Here is a 20,536-nt window from a genome sequence, read left to right as displayed (position 1 = left end):
GCAACACACGCAAATCGAACCGAACGGTTCGGACGGTTTTCATAGACCGTTCCATCCCTATATTACATGTTTATTTATTTTTTTTGTTTGTCTCATGTATCGCTCAAATGAATTACCCGCGATGGGATTAATAAAGTGGTCTTAATCCAAGTCTCAACCATGATCCAATGGTAACTCTGGAGGATCTGCAAAGATTCAAAGCTTAAGGTGGAGGATTGACAATTAGGTAAAATATGGAAAAATTAAACCACCAGAAAACCTCACTGGCTCTAAATTATTCTGCAAGGCATTATATTAAATAGATTACACTAACATGTATTGCTTTTCTTTGGAACAAAGTATATACCGCATCACTAAAAGGACCATACACTTCATGATCATACATTATTTGAGAAAATGTTGCCAAAGAAGCTACCATCTCCTAACTGCGGGCAGTGTTCAACGTTGTGTAGCGCATTTTTGAGTTTAATGGCCATCATCAAGCACACACACACCTGTGTGCATCAGCATGTTCTAAAAAAATTCTCACAAAGACTTGGAAGTGACATATTTCACTAACACTGCACACAAGACAGTTCATTCCCTCATGTGCTGCGCTCAGCTGTAAGATGCTTGGGTAGGCACAAATCAAGCTGTAAATACAGGGGGACAATGGAGATAGAAGCAACCACTTCCCATGTCAGTTTCTCCAACAGCAGTTTGAACGCTGAAATGTTTGAATGAACATTGTTCTAATATGTGGACTTTTCTAACAGCTATTCTTTGGTTGAGATGAAGCTGCGGTTTTCCATGTGGAGCCTTCCTTTGACAAACAAGCGTCTTGTGCAGAAGTGAGCTTCCTAGTGTGTCTCTCAGTGTGCATATGGGTGTGCGTCTGTGTGTGAGCAGATGTAAACTCAGTATTCCAGGTCACGGTGTCTGCAATTTCACAGGGGGTTTAACCTTGGTAAATCCAGTATTAGGTGTTCTGAGAATGATGATGTGAGAGTAGATCCTCCCCGATGGTTTCACTTTCTAAGAGCATCGAGCGGGTCACAAATAGAGAGGCTGTAGGGGTATTACTAGGTCAAAGGTGTGCTAACTCTCAATATGATGACAATTCCAGGCTGGCATTTTCATTTCCTGAGGAGACTGAATCCCAGTAGCAGCCGAAGCCCAAAATGTTTGCTTATTTTTGTTCAAACAAGTCCTTCCCCTTCTTTAAAACAGAGTGTTTATACTGCAAATATGAAATGTGAGTGTATGCCCAACAAATTCTACCTACGTGTTGTGCATTTGAGGAAAACTCCTCCTAAACCCATTACCGGATAAATGTCTAAAATCCGGGCATAACTGTAGATTTTTTTTTTTTCCCCTTTTATTGTGTCCTTCAAATGTCTTCAGAGGTGTGGCTGTGCTGCCAACCAGTGGGAGTAGCTGATGTTTTTAATGGCACATGGTTTGTCTCCTGGTGGTGAGATAAACATGGGGAAGAGATTAAAACCCCAGGCTTTCCTTCACAATCTCCTGCCTTCATCCTCCTTTCCTTTGCAGTGGCCATGCAGGGCCAGCACAGCAGTCTAAGTAAAAAACAAACCCATCCAGTGCATGGGCTTAAAGCGCACACCTACACACACACACACAGGTGCGTGTGAGGATACGAGTACAGGGACATTGATTGAGGGGTAGATGTCAGCCGTGAGCAGGAGAAAACGGACAGGTGACAAGGGGAGGATTCGCTACCCTTTAATCACCAACTTGTCAAGTGTGTCTCATTGCAGACGACAGAATCCCAGCTAATTTAATGCTGGTTTTGATTCTGAGGTGAGCCTTTCAGGTCGCCAATGTCAGGTTGTGGATCAACAACAAAGAGCCCGAGGGGGAGAAAGCTGGGCCATAAGTCAGGCCTCCTTACTTCCTGCTGAATCTCCCCTGGTGAGGAGACGGTTATGCCGCAAATTCTGCCCCGCCTGGGAGCCGAGGAGCTAAAGCAGTTATTAAGTACGGCTAAACACATCATTTCCTTTCGTCATCAAGATTAGGCCAAGGTGAGGGGCCCCTCCGGTGGATGTACACCCAGAGCGTATGATTAGCTCTGCCATTTAAATGACATTCACACTAATCGCTAATATCAGGTCTGTCAAGGTGAGAGAATACAATAAGGAATGTGTCTGGAGGCTGCAGTGATGCAAGGGGAAGTGCAGCGATATCTGATTCCGCTTGATGTGAGCGCAGTGTCGATGAGTTAAATCAGACACGGCTGCTGATTGTTTTACTCTGTCATTCAGAAGTCATGGCACAGAGAAGCTGTGAAACACTACAATTTCTATCAAATCAACATCATTTACAGAAGAGGGGACACGAAGTGGGGGCTTTCAGCTATCAAAAATTGGAATAAAGGGGATATTTGGAATATTTTGATTATGAGTTGTATTAGAGTTCTTGACTGAAGTAGGAAAATGCCATACAGAAGAGAGTGGAAGGACAACAGCTAGACAGATGGAGGTAAACTAACTTCTTTTACTTTTTACAATATTTGTCATGTCATATTTTACTTTTTTGGAAAAAAGTTATGCATTTGCAACGTTTTATACTGACAATGCATCAGTTTGGGGAGGTAATGGGCTGTATTGTAAAAAAAAAAAAAAAAAAAAAAAAAAAAATTGAATTTTTTTTCTTCATTTACTTCCTCTGTCAGATAATAACAGACCCATGGACTTGTTTTGGAGTTTCACATGATGCTAAATTGTTGCACTTTCTGCTTCCCCATTTAGTCCAATGAAGCTTAGCCTGTAGCTTTAGATGGCGAATATTTAAGATGGATTACTTGTGCGATTAATGGATCATTTTTTATCATTAACAACAAAAATAAGGAACATATGAACATGCTTAAAAAATCTAAATTCAAAGCTCTGGTGGTTTGCTCTTTATGAATATAGACTAAAGCCATGAATGATAAACATGCTTACTCTTTGCTTTGGCTTAAAAGAAACCCCCACAATCATACCAGATTAGGTGTCATTTTAGATTTCTTAATGAACAAGTACTTTAATCCCTTTTACTGATTTATATCACTCAGCATCTTGAGTCTCTTCATCCAAAAATTAACATACAGTGAGAAAAATAATTATTTGGAGACTGCTTTTTCCCAAGTTCTCCAACCCCATACAATCAGTAAGAAATCCAACAGCTAACATGGCCAAGACCAAAGAGGTGTTCAAAGATACTAGAGACAAAATTGTAAACCTCCACAACGCTGGAAAGGGCTATGGGGAAATTGCCAAGCAGCTTGGTGAAAAAAGGTCCACTACTGGAGCAATCATTAGAAAATGGAAGAAGCTAAACATGACAGTTGATCTCCCTCGGACTGGGGCTCCATCCAAGATCTCACCTTATGACGTCTCAATGATCCTAAGAAAAGTGAGAAGTCAGCCCAGAACTACACGGGAGGAGAAGGTCAATGACCTGATGAGAGCTGGGACCACCGTTTCCTAGGATACTGTTGGTAATACACTAAGACGTCATGGTTTGAAATCATGCATGGAACGGAAGGTTCCCCTGCTTAAACCAGCACATGTCTAGACCCGTCTTAAGTTTTTCAATGACCATTAGGATGAACCAGAGGAGTAATGGGAGAAAGTCATGTGGTCAGATGAGACCACAATAGAACTTTTTGAAAAATGATGAGTACAATCCCACGAACACCATCCCTACTGTGAAGCATGGGGGTGGTAGCATCATGCTTTGAGGGTGTTTTCTGCACATGGGACATGGTGATTGCACCGTATTAAGGAGAGGGTGATGATTTACTACAACTGTGAAATAAATTGGCCCGATGTGACTATTCCACATATGATGCATCTTTGTCTAACTAAACTCTTGTTCCAATGCTCAAACTGTATTAAAAAAAATAACTTTAATTCAACAAAGGTTTCATTGGTCTCAAACTGGGTGTTAAGGAATGACTCTCTAGTGTAGGGTTGTCAGGTTTATGTTCTGTGTCAAACTAGATGTGCACAACTTCAGTCTAGCTGACCTAAAAAAAACAACAACAAAAAAACAGTTAAGCTTAATACTGCAAGGAATGCAAACTTTAGCATCCTTAGCAGCTAACAGCCAGCTGCAGTATTCCTACAGAGCTTAGAAGTGTCTTAAATTTAGTCTGTCACTCTGTTCCTGCCTCTTTATTTCTAATGGTGACAGAAAATTCAACATGTTAATGATTTTAAAGTAATGGTGGTTTCTTAAAGGATTTTGTAGGTGTTATTGAAGAGCCTCTACAACCTTTATTTATTTACTCGCTTGAATAATACAACAGGATAACAATTAAAGGACTACTTTCTGTATTATTTGAAACATGATGATAGACATACTGTATACAGAGTCTAGCTCTAAGTGCTAACTTTCACAGCTTCTATAAAATACGTTAATCTAAAACATGAATCAGAAACTGCTTAATGAAACTGTTTTTTTTTGTGACCTGAAATACTGGGCCCTTTTACACCACCAATATGGGAACTTAGATTCTTTAAATTGGCCAATAGACTGTTGTATGTTTATAAGTTCTATAGGTTCTCTTCATTGCTAAAATCTAACTGACCAGAAGTTCAGTAGAAGCATTCAAACACGTATGATTTCTTTGCTTTTTAAGAAACTGAGTGCCAACATCTTTCTAAGAAAACAATAATTATTAAGTCACTTCAATAGACTTCCCTTTAAAATATCCTACATGTAGCTACCCCTGCACTGCGTCAATAGCTCTAAATTCATTCAGAAATTAAAGCTTCAGTGAAGAGCAATTACTGAACTAGTTAACTTTATTTTTCATTGTTGGCATAAATTCATCAAACCATTATTTCTTGTAGTACCATCAGTAAAACTGAGAAGACCCCCACTCCCCCTCATGCCTGAATAAAGGGAAGCATTATCAAACTTCACTCTCAGCAGTGCTAGATCCATTTGGTAAACAGCCTGTGTCCTACAGTAGTAATCAGAGGGTATTTTTGAGGGATTTGCTGGCTGGCCAGGAGGTATCCGCTGGAGTGATCTCTAATTGCTAGAAACAGAGGCCTAGACTGCCTGGCGCTCTTTTGAAGCCATCGGCAGCAGGTTCCAGCCAGAGGAGCCAGCAGGGGGAAGCTTCCCACTGAGCCACTCTCTTTTTTTTCTGTATTTACTTCTCTTTTTTGCCCTCACCATGTCTTTATTCTGCTTTTCCCCTTTTTTTCCATACAGTTCACTTTCTTTCCCTTTTCTTCTGTAACTGTACATGTTCCCTTTACAGCCCTCCCGTCCCCTTTACCCCCCCATCCTCTCCTACTCAGTCAATGAGCCAGCAATCACTTTGCAGACAGACATCCTCAGCTCAGTCGGCCATGTTCAATCCCTAGCACCGGTGGCTGATGAGGCATTGTAGTGACGTCAAATACTGCCACTTTTCACTGAGCTACACTCAACTTGTAGAGGTGCAGCTTTTGCTTCCAAGGTTACAGATCTCAAAGTGGCAGCCTTGTAGAAAATAATTAAAGTAATGTGTCAAAGAGACAAAAGATAATGAGGTAAATTATTTTTTTTCTCCCCACAGAAGTCAGGCCAGAGGGGCAAATTTATGTCAACTTGTTGGTGGATTGTGACACTTCATACTATTCAAGCCTTTGGGACTTTAGGTGCTTCTGTGTCCTGAGGCTAAGACCTTCACATACTTAAAAATACTGTATAAAATATAGCGTGCTGTGCTGAGAAAACTGGACTAGACTAAAATGTGCTGTCTGCATTGGCTTTTGAATTTTTGTAGGTTAAAAAGAAATATGTACATAAAAAAAATGCAGTGCCTTAAATGAAATTCATGTTAAATATCTTACCTTTTTTACCTTACTATCAAAACGATTGATACATTTAATTGAAGGTTTTGAGACGTTAGAGAAAAATGAAAATAAAAGATATTCACGTTTTCCATCTTTTCTACCAAAATAAACTAAATCCAGCTGATATCATGGAACCGAGGAAGACGTTGGGTCAAATTAAAGATGGTTAATGTGGATTTTATCTTACATCTGTTGCCTTTTATGACTTTTTTCCATTTTCAGGCTTCACCACTTCTGATAGAACTACCCCCAGATGAAGTCCACTGGTCTGCCTGTGCTCTTTAGTGTGACCAGTCATTTATCTGCTTATAAAAAGAAATGTTTGGCAACAACTATAAACTCTACAAAGGTTGTCCCCCTGAATTCACTGCTTGCACACTTGCTGCACAAACCATTTATAATCAGAAACAAGTAAAAAGCCAAATCATATCACCCCTACACAACTCGGTTTGATGTTGACGTTTGAGATCTCTTAGTCAGATTGAATAAAAAAGGTATTTAGACATACTTAATAAGTCTTGCTGTAGATTCAGAATTTAATTCTGGGTCAATGAGATTGGACTCTGGTAATCTCATCCTGATACTAAGAGGCTGTGGGGTATGGCAGAAAACGTACCATGATAAAGGAATGTCATATCAGTCTAATGGTCATTATTGATCTTAAGGCTGAAACAATTAATCAGATTAACAGACTACTGAAATACCCATTAGCTATTTAGGTATCAATTAACTTGAGTATAGAGGCATTAAAAAACGCCTTTACCTGAAAGAGAAACCCTCTCAAAACAGCAATTCTTCCAAAATTGTAAGAAAATAGATACATATTTTGAATTTGAGATGTCCATTATTATGTTTTATCCAGAGGTCCTCAAAGGGCACAATTTCAGCTTCATTTGGTTTAAATTCTGATTAAAAAATAATAGATTATAAATTCAGTCTTCTTTAAGGAACTTTCTGCCATCTGATTATTAGTCATTTAATAAAAAAAAAAAAGCATAGAAAGATTCAACAATTAACAGAATAGTCGTTAGTTGGAGCCCTAACTTATTATTTATTTATTCATTTTTTGTTTACGTATTTGAAATAAGGTTCAGGGGCAAAAGGCAGAATTTAAATTTCAAAGCTAACCTTTTTTTCCTTTAAAAAGCGACCAACCTTGCGTGTTTCAGGATCTGAACTAAATGGAATTAAAAAATATATATATTCAATGTTTTTTTTCTATTGATACTGATCAGATATTGTTATTGATATGCTTAATATGACCCTTTCCACCATAAAAAAATGGCGGTTTTTCAGTCAAAGCCTGGTGATAGGTCAGCCTAGACACCCATCTTAAGTTTTCTGCAGCTTGGTTGATCACAGCTTGTTTCCATTGGCTGTAAATGGTATTTCTCTGTCGTCTCCAGGCTTTAACTTGGGTAGTGTACTCAAAGGAGAATGTTGGTTTTCTGCCACACATGATTTCATCTGCATGTGAGCTAAAACATCAAGTTTAGGGTAAATTTTTTTCAGCATCATTATTGTGTCTCAATGTCTTGTGGCAAACTATGAATATATGCACATCTTTTGCAGACATTAGAATTGTTGACTGTGTTCAATCAGAATATTCCCCCACCCGAGCTGTGGATCTCTGTAGCTCCTGCAGAGTTACAATGTCTTTAGGCCACTTCTCTAAATGATAAACTCTTTTGCCAGCCTGTTGGTTAGAAAAGCTACCCTGTATGTAAGCAGGTCTTATTTTATTTTCACTTTCCAACTGTGCAGCACTTTGTGATGGTCTGTCAAATAAAAAGTACATATAAAAATGTGGTAGAAATGAGTTAAAATGGGAGAACATTCACATAATATCAACACTTTAGCAAGGCCCTGCACAAAAAAAAACAACAACAAAAAAAAAACGGCGTCATCCATACACACAATCTGTCAGAAATGCAACGAGTTTTCAGCTGCCTGCGATGCAGCCTGCTCAGTGTGACATTGACTCCTGGGTGCCAATTCCACACTGGGAGCTGTACTTGCTAGTTTTGCTGCCAATCCAGGTAAAGAGATTACAGACACACACAATGCAGTCTTCTGTTCGTCTGCCAAGAAGAAAACCAGCCCTTTAAGCCATGGAAGAATAAGAGAAAGGAGGAGAAAAAAAGAAAAAAGAAACGACTACAAAAATTCGCACAGCCTTGGCCGTTTCCTCGCACACACATAAAAACCCAAGAAGCCCCTTCTTCTCCAGGAACACGGTTTCTAATGCGGCGCCTCGCTCAGTGGCTCTCTCGCACAAAGCAGCCATGTGCCTGGGACAATCCAGCCAGCATTCCTTTATTCTGGTCCCAAACACTGTTGCACATTACTATTACTTGCATCATTCAAAGAAAAGAAGAATTTGGCTCACAATAAGTCACACAGTCATTGCAATGCCACACTAATGGCGGCTGTCTGGTAACAAACTACTGTAACGAAATATGAAAGAAACTTACACTTGGATTTCATCAGCTTTCTTAATGGTGTAATTAAAAAAAAAAGGTGATGGGGGGACACGTGCATGGTAGTGTGCATCACCCAAAGTAGATGCTACCTGGAATATAGTAGCTTAAAACTTTGACACTTGATGAAAATTGCAGGTTGTTACCCTGTGCATATTTAGTAGAGTGGGAATCAAACTCACTGTGACGTGCAACTTTTGACCCAATTAATCAGCTACTTATAACTCTGTAATGACTGTAATTTAGCATTTAGATTGCTATGCACTCATTTTCTTTGTATATACTTATGTTTTTGGGGTATTTGTAGAGCAGGTTTGACGATGAGAAGTCACTTGTGTGTAATCAAGTCAGAAAAAAGTTTATCCTCATGTTATGTATCAGGGCCCCAAATAGGTCCCTTGTGGATTATTTGTGTAAGCTACTGCAAAATGTGCCAATAAAGAGGGCGATAATGTGATGGGGAGAGATGGTTAATTACTGTGTAGTACAGCAGAGCATAAAATACATGTATGAGCTATGAGATTCATCCATCAGTGTCTGTAGCTTTCTCTCACAAATTAAACTGTGATGCTTTGGTGCATAATGATAGCTGCCACTCTTTCATCATAGCCGTCAGTCCTCTCATGCAGGAGATGCCATTTGTTTTCACCTCGCCAACACTCTCCTTGGCACTACCAATTGTGTTTGACAGTAAAATCACATTTTAGATCATAGATCATGTGTCAGTCAGCCAAACTGGAGGTGGTAAAAAGACGGCAGAACCATTTTGACTCAGGGCTATTCCAAAAAGCTTTCGTTTCACTCAGCACACAGTCAGTCCTGTCATCCAGGAGTTATGGGTAGGGTGCTGGGATTGATGACAAGTATGTGCATTCAGCGACATGTGCTCATGGCCTTGTTCCAGGCTGGGTTTTCTTTTTTAGGGGGGAACTGTGCTGTCCTCTAACAATATGCCTTAAATATCTCCCAAATAATAACTGCTGACAAATGTATGCATTTATGGTTTTTCTCTTTTTCTGTCCCAGGATGAATGTCAGAGGGAAGAAGGGAAGGGTGAAGGGAGGCGGAATGGCGGGGGACACTGCAGGGGAACATGGAACAATGGGCGCCCTCTGGCATCAACCTCTGGACGGCTCAAGTCGCTCACCAAAGACACTGAACTCACCCACAATGAACTGCTGCAGTGGGAAAGCAGGCTTTAGAGAGTTCAATTTCCAACACAATTGGCTGTATTCTCATCCTTTAAATGCCAAGAAGATGGTGTGCAGCATGCGCCTTTGTGTGGAGAGCTTTGCTTACAGCGAGTGTCCTCTAGCAGGAGGGGGAAAAAGACAAGAGAAGGAGAAAGATGGCGAGACAGGCAGGAAGGGGAGACGGTGCAGCGACAGAAATAGTGCAACTGTGCAAAAGAAAAAGAAGAACGGGGAAGAGTGACTGACTAAGAGAGATAGAGAGCGGAAACAAAGGTGCCGAGGAAACGAGAAGGGTAGGGAACGTTTCCTTTGGCTGTCGCTTCGCCAGGCTCGTGAGGACCGTCTGAAGGACAATGCTGCTACTAGTGAAGTGTAACGTTTGTCCTCTATCTAATTCACCGCAGCACCAAAGAAAACACACTAATCATCAAGCACCGGTCATGCAGTTCATAAACATCCAGACCAACACAGATCTCAGTAAAAATTAAAAAATACATGAAGATTGAGATCAACTGTGAGGTCATACTGTAGAAATCACAGCCAGAGGCCAGTTATTATGTTCACCTTTTATTCACAAAAATAGTGCAAATGCGCGAGTATTTATACCTTTCCACAGCTTTTCATATTTTTTCTTACTGGAAAGCATCTGTGGATGTCTCTACTAGTTTTACCCATTTCTAGATTTCTGACTGTATCCTATACAAAACAGCTCAAGTTTAATTAGCAGGACATATTTTAGTTACCAAAGTCTCCCACAGATCTAAAGGATCCCCATCATGCTGCCATCACCAAATTTAAAGGTGTAACCCCTTGCTCACACTGGCTCCGGTGCGGTTACCGAGCCGACGGAGACCGCAACTCCCGCACACCCCCTCTCACACCGCCCTTTTGACTACGGTGCGGTGCGGCTCTGCGGCTCCGGCAACAGGTCCGGAGATTTAACAGAAGTTCATTTGAGTTCACGTAACTTCACGCGATAACACGGCCCAAATAAGGATATTTGCGAGAGCTTGTTGCGGAGGGCTCCGGCACGCCGCAAGGATAGCTTTCTTGCGGAATTTTCTGCAGCGCCGGAGTGTCTCGGTAACCGCATCCGGACAGCTCAGCAGCCGGTGAGAGAGGTTTACGTCTTTTTAATGACTTGGAATCACTGCGGCGCCGCACCCACCGCACCGCAACGGTAAGACCGGAGTCGGTGTGAGCCTGGGGTAACAGGGATGTTGATGCTGATGTTATGCTTTAATTATTTGTTGATATTTCTTTCTTTTTTTATCTTCCTAAAGACCACCAGTTGCTTTCATTTCATTTAGAAATATAAGAATAAAGGATGATGTGACAGATTTTGAAAATATATGTTAATTTCCTCCTACACAAATACAATCTCAATAAATAGGAAAGTTAATTCTGTGCCCTGATGTGAAAAAATGTTAGAATTGTACTCAGAACCATGAGGAGTATTTTGTCTCAGCAACAACTCTCTACCTCCTTCATTATGTTTCCTTAAGCACTGTAAGTCACGGCAGGCAAAGCAGCTTCCTGCGCAAGTTGGACGTCACTGTTATAAAGTGCAGCGTCTGAATATTATTCCAGGTGTACGGGAATGTTTTTTCTTCCCCGTTATAAATGCACTCTTCACCAAGCTGCAGGTGTCAGGCAGTGTGCTCTACCTGAACTATTATTTTTAAGAGTTTGCAATTACAGAAAAAGCAAACCCTTATCTAAGAAGGACTCTTCAGTGTAACATTTGATTTGCTGAATAAATAATATTATTTTTAGCAATTGCAGCTCTGCAGAAGAAAAAAAAAATAATAAGGAATTATTTTTTCATGACTCAATCTGTAAGATAAAATGAAACAGGTGGGAAATTGATTTAGACTGCAAGCTGCCAGATGCCCATCACTGCTTCTGGATTATGTGGTAGAGTGAGCCTGTGGACCACTTTCACTCATATCATATTCAACGTTGTTTCCGCTGTGGTCACAGGGCAACTAAGCCATTAATATTACACAGTTGCACCAATGGCTCGGATGAATTATTGAGATTCTCTTATTGGGCTTTAATATAACATGTAACTCATTTGGAAGACCTGCTGTGGTTTTAAGATCAAAGCACCAAGCGTCTCTTGTTTTGCATCTCCAAGGCGGACAAACCAGAATCCGCTGGTGGAAGTGCACCTGCCTCCCAACGCCGCGTCACGCTCAATATAAGTATGTCATTAAAAAAGAAATTGCCAAGGAGGCTCTTTCTCCATCACTGTCTTCGTTTGAAGGACATTTAGCTGTCCAAAGGCAAACGCCTCACACACACACATTCTACACACACACTCTCAGATTGTGTTGCCCGGAGCCTCTCGGAGAGCGGCTGGCGGCACAGCAGACAGGAGAGCAAAAGAGTGAGAAATAAGAGAGACTGCGAGAAAAGCCTTCGTCTCACAGCAGACCTCACACTGGGTTCTGTCACTACAGATCAAAATCCCCTCAAAGCCATAGATCACTTCCACTAAAGTTCACATGTTTCACACTTAGGAACTGTTTACCAGACTCAAAGAGTTTATCTGCAAAGCACCCACTCACAGAATACACACACTTCTAATGCAGATACAGCTAAAAAGAAGGACGGAAGGTTTTTCCATCTACAGTTAAGATACAGTTTAATAATTTAAAGTAAAGTAGTGGCTTTGTGCAAACAAATATTTCCACCTCTATGGCAGAGCAGTGCTCAGCCCAGTACAAAGAAATGGGGTGCTGGCAGCTCTGACTACAAGTGAGCTGACTGGTGTGACAACCAGTCACACCAGTCAGCGTGTCTGCCCCTTTTTCTTGCTGAATACCTGTCAGTGGCTGTTGACTGCTCATGCACACCCACGTAAACAGCCGCTGACAGTCTGCCTCCCCAAAAAGTTACTTTAGTGCATCGGTGAGCCGCCAGGACTGAAAGAAAAGGCCCTAAATGGACCCAGGAACATCTAAACAAAAGTTAATTATTTAATATTAGTCTTGGAATGGCTTGTAATAATCAGAGGGACTGGAAGAGGTTAAAATGACCTCGTCAGATGCTTTTGTTTTTGGTCATTAAACCTTTCCATTTCTAAATATCTTTAACTTTGATCAGCCAATCGTATTCTGCTATGAAGATAGTTTTAATTGCTGATCTTAAGTAATCTAACTGACCAAGCAATAACAGTCATAGAAGATGGAAGCTGTGCTTGTGATAGATGCTTAGTGACCCCAAAAATACCTTAAGAAGGTTAAAAAAAATCAAATGTTTTCTAATAAGGTATTAAGATCAGTCAATAATGAATTTATTCTTATTCTATTCTAAATGATGAACTTGGACAGGACCAGCATCAGTACTAGTTTTTTTGGGGGAAAAACAGACTTTGGAAGTGAAACGTTGGATGGAACTGGAAATACTAAGTAATTCTAAGGCGCTAATTTACTAAAATCCAAAATAACCTGCAAAAAATTTCTTGGGAAAACAAAAAAATGGGCATACCACTATTGGCGGTGCTGCAGAGAATCTATTTTGACTGCGTACACACCTGAGAACAGGTTTAAAATGGGTATGCGCTCTATTCCAATGTGGATCTCATCTATTTTACTGGCCTCATTGATCCATTTACACAGATTCACTAAATGGACAATGTGAATTCATCTTCAATAAAAAATCCATCTAATGTTGAGCAGATTTAATGCGATCCTTTGACAAAGAATGTTTAATCTGTTTTGTCTACATGGATTTATGTGACTATGTACCAGATAATTTGCTGCAATGCATGAAGATGCTCTGCACCAACCTGTTATTCTTTTAGATGGAAAAACAAAAAAAATAAAGAAAAACTTCTTTACTAATAAGTTTTTTAATCACATAGAATAAATGTGAGAAAAAGGAAAAGAATGTTTGGTTGCATCCCAAACTCCAGCAGACTGGCAGCAGTCAAAAGACGGGGGAAAGCATAAAGCTGAACACTTAACTAAAGAAGATAAAAAGAGCACTAATACAGGAGACATGAGGACAGACAAGAAGGAGAAGCAAAAGTAACCCTGGCTAGTTTCTGGAGGGACGCTTTGATATGTGGACATGAAATGCAACCCTGCCTGTTTCCATCTGTGTGAAAAATACGGGTCTCCATTTGGAAAGTTTGCAGCCTTCTGTAGAGGAAGACAGCATGCAGGCCAAACCAAGACAGGAAACTCTTTTCAGTAGGGTACAGCTCAATGTTAAAAAGGCTGGTGGTGGATGATATCATATGCATTCACCTAAATCACATAACATTGCTAATTGAGTGAGGGCTATACACTGGATGAGATATCAAGCTTAAATGTTTGTAGATTTCTACATCCTTTGTTCTGACTGGATGGCAATGATGCTGGTGGGAATGTCGTCTAAATGCATGGATGTCTGTTGCTCTACTTGATGTGCATTTGGTTTGTATGAATGCAAGGGTATTTGGATGTTCAACTAAAGTAGGCCTGATTGTTTCAAACCAGGCCTGGAGCTGCAGACTAAACCACATCCCACTGCATCTGCATAGTGGTGCAGAGAGGAAACCTGTCTTTGGAAAGTCCTCTGCATAAGAGAGAAATGTCCCCCTCATCTCAGATAAGGAGCTGATGAGATGAAGTGATAAAGTCAGTGCTTCTCCTGGGTCTTATCAGAAGCTGTTATCTGACTGCACAGCACCCACCATCTCGCCATCTTTACACCCTTTAAGCACCTCTCTGAAACACTCGCACCGCCATCAAAAAACACACGCAAACAAACACACTCATGGTTGGTGTCTAACGCTCCAACATTCTAAACACCGTACCAGCTTATTGATTACTTTGACACGCTCCCATTGTTGAACAGATGGTACACCTAATATCATGTGAAATGGAACTGTTCTGTTATCTCATGGGGAAAGGACATAAAATGACTGTTTTCTCACTTCTTGAAAAAATAAAAAACAACAACACAGCAACAGAAAAGGAGCTTTGCTCTTACCTCTATGTCTGTTAGTAGTCTTATCAAACATAAGCATGGCGTCGTCGACCTGGAAGACACAAGAGCAGTGTTGGCATTAGCTTAATCTTTGCACCGAGTACCTCACATTACCTCCAGTCTCATCTCATCTACTCGCTGTAATTACTCTTCCAATGTATATTCTTGCTGCTTCACACCTATTTCTTTCTAAGCACCTCTCTCCCACGCAATCATTCGGTGATCGCAGGATTATCGTCAGGTTACTGCTTCCCTCCTCGTTTGTGCGCTGTAATTTTAGATATTACAGGAAATTATGCAATCTATGCTGTTACTCTTTGTCTGGATTAGAGTGGCGACAGGGGAGAAAATTAACAATAATGGCCAAGCGTTAAAAAAAAATGGAAACAATGCTGACATTTAGCAGTTTTGGTTTTTTTTTCCCCCTTTCTTTTTTTATTTTTTGGTTGACTAACGCCAACGTCCAGTCATGGAGAGAAGAGTGACAGATAGACACATTACACTAAGCGGGAGAGAGACAAATGGGACCCTTCCTCATCTCCCAGCCGCAGCAGAAGCAGCATCCTCAATAATATCATCCTTCATCATGTCCAATAAAGCCACACACAGACAGACAGCATTTCTTCTTCAGACATCCCTGACAAACTCATCTTTCTATAACTCTGATGAAAAGCTTAAAAAACAGACTGAGGCATGCTCATTTAGCCTGGAGAGGGAAAAAAAAATAGCCAAGAGCATCAGCAGATAGAAACAAAGAGGGAACGCTGTGCAATTCTCACTCCCTAGTTATGGTCTCTAGGTAAGAGTAACAGTGCACAGAGGAGGCTTAATGCTGTGCACAAGTGCGCACACATCTGTGTTTTTCATGGGAGGGCTGCAAAAGCTTTGGGAGGAGATGGAAACAGACAAGAATAGGGGTCTAGCTCAAGCCGAACTGTCTGATTGGACAAAGAGAAGTGCCTGGCAGCCAGGCAGACTAGCGCTGGCACACTGTTCATGCCACCCTCTTGCCACACATTTGGCACACAAGACGTTGGCACAGCTTGTGGGGCCTGGTTACTTGCTACACGGCTCACAGGCCACATGCGGCTCCAAGGCACTTCATTTGCAACTCCCTAAAATATTTCCAATTTGGCGAAAAAAATAGAGGACAACGCACAGGGACCTTCAATAACCCATATACACAGTTCACCTAATTGTAAGTCGCTCATTATTCTTATGAGGAAATGGAGAATAGAAAGAGGCAATTTGCAGATTTTCTGGCCAAATCTGGTCTCCAGGTGTGCTTTCAGGTTTTTTTTCCTTGTGTTGTTGAGTTAAATCTACAAATAATATTACTGGCTGTCAGGAACCCGAGGCAACAGAGCACAAATAAGAAGATTCTCTATGATTATCCCCATGTACTCAAACAACTACCATAAAGAAAATAAAGAAAATGGGAACGGTATTTAGTATTTCTTAACACAAAAGAAGGACAATGGAACATGAGACTTTCTGTAAATGAGTAAAATCTATTTTTAAAAGCTTTTAAAAACTGAAATATTGACTTTATGAACTGAAGGTCTTCAAGATGCATATCAATAATTTATTTTGTTTCATAAACAGTTTTAGGAAATGCATCCTATCTGGCCCACATGATGTGGGCCAGATGCTCCATCAGTTGAGCAGATAGTGTATTGAACTACATAGAGAACTCCTCCATTTCGCTGAATTTTTCTATTGTAACAGCATTTTGATGTCATCCAAAAACTTTACAATTAAATCACTGTCTGGGAAATGGGCTGATAGATCCGTAATGATAACATTGTGTGACTGGAACCAAGATACTGCCTGCTAATTGGTGTGTTTGCAGTTATTATTAATATAATTACGCACTTTTCAAGAGAATATCCTCTTCAGGGAAAGACAATATTGCCTCTTCAGTTATTAATATTCAAACAGATCCATATTCCATGGAAACTAGAAAAAAAGTCCACAAAATACCATTCTATATAGGGACTATTTAACAAACTTTGTAAGGACAGGGGGACATTTTTCAAATAGTTAAAGTATGCACAGGTAATTCATTTGAATATTTGTGATGAATGAAACAGCAGGCCAAAACAGTTTTCTATTACTCTACTATGGCTACTAAGGTTATTTTACTTGTAGATAAACAATTTAAACTAAATATTGACATTGTTCTGGTGATTCTAGACAGCTTTCATTCTGGACAAAATGGTGCACATTTCAGGTTTAAAACCCTTTAGTATAAACTTAAAAAAATGACATCTAGCAAACATCTAGTATATAAATCAGAAACCTCACACTTCATATGTGCATTAAAGACTTTAAAGTGCAGGGCTATTCCCTGGTTCCTGTAATCAGCCCATGAATAATTCCCTGAAGATTGAAAAAAATAAATAAAAATTAGCAGCTTGTGTCCATGGATGGAGGATATCCCTTGGTTCAAGCCCCGGCTCTTGGATCATTACTCCATTTCTTTCCCTTTTCTCCTCACAGCTTTTCCTGTCAAACCATTTTCAAATTAAAAGGCCACTAGAGCCAAAAAGATATAAAACAAGTAAAGATGGAGGTTAGAGTTTTGTGGCAGAGTAGCCTAAAACAAAAAGAGCACAGTAAATGTAGGAAATCATTCATTTCCGGACTAAAACACTAAAGAGACAAATTTGTACATTTTTACTGAAACATATCCTTACAATATCGTTTTTATTTGACCCTAAAACAGTTATAATAGCAGACTGACGCCTTAGAAACTCATGGCTAACGCATCTATAAGCCTGTAACCTATTTTCCCTGAATGTACTGCAGGTTGGAAATTCCCACGCTGTTTCTGCAGATGTAAGGTCAAGGCAGTTCATGTTAAATGTGTCCAAACTAGCAAAGGATTGAAGCAATATATTGAAGATGGATTTTTTTAAGAGACCGGCAACCATGTGTGGGTTCTCTCTGGGTATTCCGGGTCCCTTACACAAACCAAAAACATGACTACTAGGTTAATTGCTGTCTCTGAATTGTCCCTGAGTGAGAGACTGTGTATGCATAATTGTATGTGATGCCCTGCAATTGACAAATAGGCATAGGGCACCAGACCCAATGTGACCCTGATGGAGGAAGCGGGATGGATGCATGTATTCATTTATTTATCATACCCTTGTGCCTTTTGTAGGGTTGAACGATTTCGTCCAAAATTTAAAACTAATACTACAATTGTGATTTTATTTCGACATTTCTTTGCGCTAACCACAAGCATGTAAATGTTTCAATTCAGGATTTAAATTTTTGCAGGACCCTGATAGCTTGCTTTCCCAGAGTCCGTTGTTGCAGGACTTAATTGTAACTCCATGTGAAAAAAAATCACTCTTTTCTATTTATATTCCTAGATTTGCGTACTTGCTTTAACTCTATTTTACCCTCTGTGTAGCAGCAAACCCACCTTAAGAATATTGCTGCCACCTAAAGGGCTGGAATGAGAAATTCAATGTATTACTTTATCTAATTGTATTGTTAAAAAAAGTAAGAGCCTCTGCAATTTGAAAATATAATTTTGTTAAATGTTACATTGCAATTGCAATGAATTGCATAGACGAAGCCTCGTTTTTTGAAATTGTATTTAAGCTCATAAAGCAGAATCAAACACTTGGTGTATATAACCTTCTTTTGTCATTATCAAATGGTTTTGTGGTTTTTGTATAGGCATAGAACGTGACTGTGCACCTTAAGCATGCATTAGTAGAGTGAAAATTAAAGACAAGCAGAGCATATGAGGGTTTAACAATGAAGATCAGGAGGGTTATATATTCAGCTGAGCTGCAGCAGAATCCTCTACAATCACTAACAAAGTTATTGTTTTCCCTGAAATTTTTCCTTTGCTGGAAAAACAACAATAGAAGAGAACAATGTGGTGAAAACAATAAAGTTTCAGTGTGTGAAAAATGTGCTTTAAGATGACTGCATGGTTAGAAATCATTACAGTGGTGTACAAACTGCCAAAGCAATATCGCCCACAGTAACAGTTTTATAAACAAGCATTTATATTGTCACACGCTGTAACCTCTGTCTAATACCAGGCAATCAAATGGAAATCACATTAAAGGGAGGGGGGAGTGGGATAAGTGAAATTTGTCGTACTAAGGGTTATGATTTTATTGACAAGAGTCTGAAGAACACAGAGAACCCTTGTGCTTGTTTATCTTCTGTACAATAACTCCATTGTTACGTTCAGTACCACTTTATCACACACTATTGTGCAATTAAAGGTGAGAGAAGTTTTCTTCAATCCAGTTTTTTTTTTTTTTTTTTTCAACCCTTGGTGGATTTCTGCTCTAAAAAGAAAACAGAAACGGTTTCTTATGTGTCTTACATTTGACAGCGTGAAAGCTGCACTGCAGAACTAAGACGGAATGACATGTTTACCAACTATGGTAAACGTTTCATTTGACAAGCGTGGCCGACGGTTTGTGATCACTTACATGGGAGACAGAAACTCCTAGCATTTGACTTCTGTCACCTAATGCCAGTAATGCTGGAAGAGCCAAACGGAGATAATGCTTTATGCATCAATAAGCATGCAGACAAAAATGCTGGGAAAGCATCTCAGTTTTCTTTTAGACATGAACAAATGAAAGGCTCCATATAAAACACTACTCTTGTCAATTAAAATAAAAAAAAGATCAGATTTTTACATTTCCCTACAATCCAGTTTGAGCTTGCAGTGTAACTTTTTTTTACGATTGGAAAGCTAAATATGCTAAATAAAGATTTTAAATTTAAAACGGTGATGTCAACACGGAGGACACGGAGCGAAACACAACTTCTGCACTCATATAGGATATGTTCATGCTCTGAATGCAGTCTAAACTCTTCTGGAAGCTTCCAGAATCTAGCCAAGCATAGCTTTATCATTTTGACATAGCTATCTATAAATCATTCTTGATGTACAGAAGCATCAATTAATCATGACTTTCTTATATTAAATAATGTCTTTCTCCACATATACCAATATATACATAAGATAATGATTTTAATGCAAATCCAATTTGTTATTACCTCTAGGGCTGCATCTAACAACTATTTTACAAATCAATAAATCTGCTGATTATTTTTTCAATTTTTATCCATTAATAAATGGATAGCCAAAAGTTCCATTAAAGAAGACTTTTGTCATGGTTCTCCCCTTTTGCCACTCTTGAGTTTTTAGTTTTCAGTTATTCTGTTTTGCTGATCTTTCATTTATTTTCCATTATATTCAAGCAGTCTTGAGTTATTCTCTGTTGCCTCCTTGTGCTTGTTTCTTTTCCCATTGGCTTCCTTCTAGTTAGTTCCACTCACTTCTGCTCCGCATTCAGCTCATTAGTCCATCCTTTGTTCTGTTCCCCTTATATCAAGCATCCTCAAAGTCGATCCTCGAGGGCCGCTGTCCTGCAGGTTTTAGAGGTTTCTCTGCTTTAGCACAGCTGATTCTGATGATTGCAGGTCAGCAAAAGCCTGTTAATCAACTATCAATGTAAATCAGCTGTGCTGGAACAGAGAAACCTCTGAAACCTGCAGGGCAGCGGCCCTCGAGGACTGACTTTGGGGAAACCTGCCTAACAGTATATACTCCACCTCTGCAGTCACTCAGTGCTGGTTCCCTGTTGTTTTGTGGTTCCCTCGTCTCTGGCTCCCAAGGTGAGTTTTCCCTCATGCTTTCTGGTTGTTTGGTTCTTAGTATTTTGGATTTTTGGTTGTCTGCCTCTGTTTTTAATTTAAATCTACAAGATTCAAATCTGCCTCCTGGTCTCTGCATTTGGGTCCTCAACCAACCTCCATACAAATCGTGACAACTTTTAAGCCAGGTGAAACTAAATCTTTTTCACTTGAAGTGTTCTGGATAGCTTAACAGATGGAATTTTTTGTTGTCTCTATAATACATTTAATGATTAATTGATTGCTAAATTAGTTGCTTATTTCAATAATCAATTAATCCTGATTAATTCAATTAATTGTTTTAGCGAAAGTTTCTTTCCCCTAGTTTCCTCCAAAAGCTTTCACCAAT

General features: G+C 39.7%; 1 protein-coding gene across 8 annotated transcripts in view; it reads right to left on the bottom strand.

Annotated features, from left to right (window-relative positions):
- The window catches only part of LOC119786222 (RNA-binding protein Musashi homolog 2), a 387,008-nt gene that overhangs the window by 162,446 nt on the left and 204,026 nt on the right, over positions 1-20,536 (bottom strand). For all 8 annotated transcript variants that reach the window (XM_038289416.1, XM_038289417.1, XM_038289418.1 and 5 more), the window contains exon 7: positions 14,503-14,551. In XM_038289416.1, coding sequence (XP_038145344.1) covers positions 14,503-14,551 — 49 coding nt within the window. The remainder of the gene's footprint in view (positions 1-14,502; positions 14,552-20,536) is intronic.

Source organism: Cyprinodon tularosa, unplaced genomic scaffold (assembly GCF_016077235.1).
Source record: "Cyprinodon tularosa strain WSP-4 unplaced genomic scaffold, ASM1607723v1 ctg269, whole genome shotgun sequence".
Classification (NCBI taxonomy): domain Eukaryota; kingdom Metazoa; phylum Chordata; class Actinopteri; order Cyprinodontiformes; family Cyprinodontidae; genus Cyprinodon; species Cyprinodon tularosa.
Note: the sequence above shows the minus strand (reverse complement) of the source record. Positions and strands in the feature narration are given on the sequence as shown.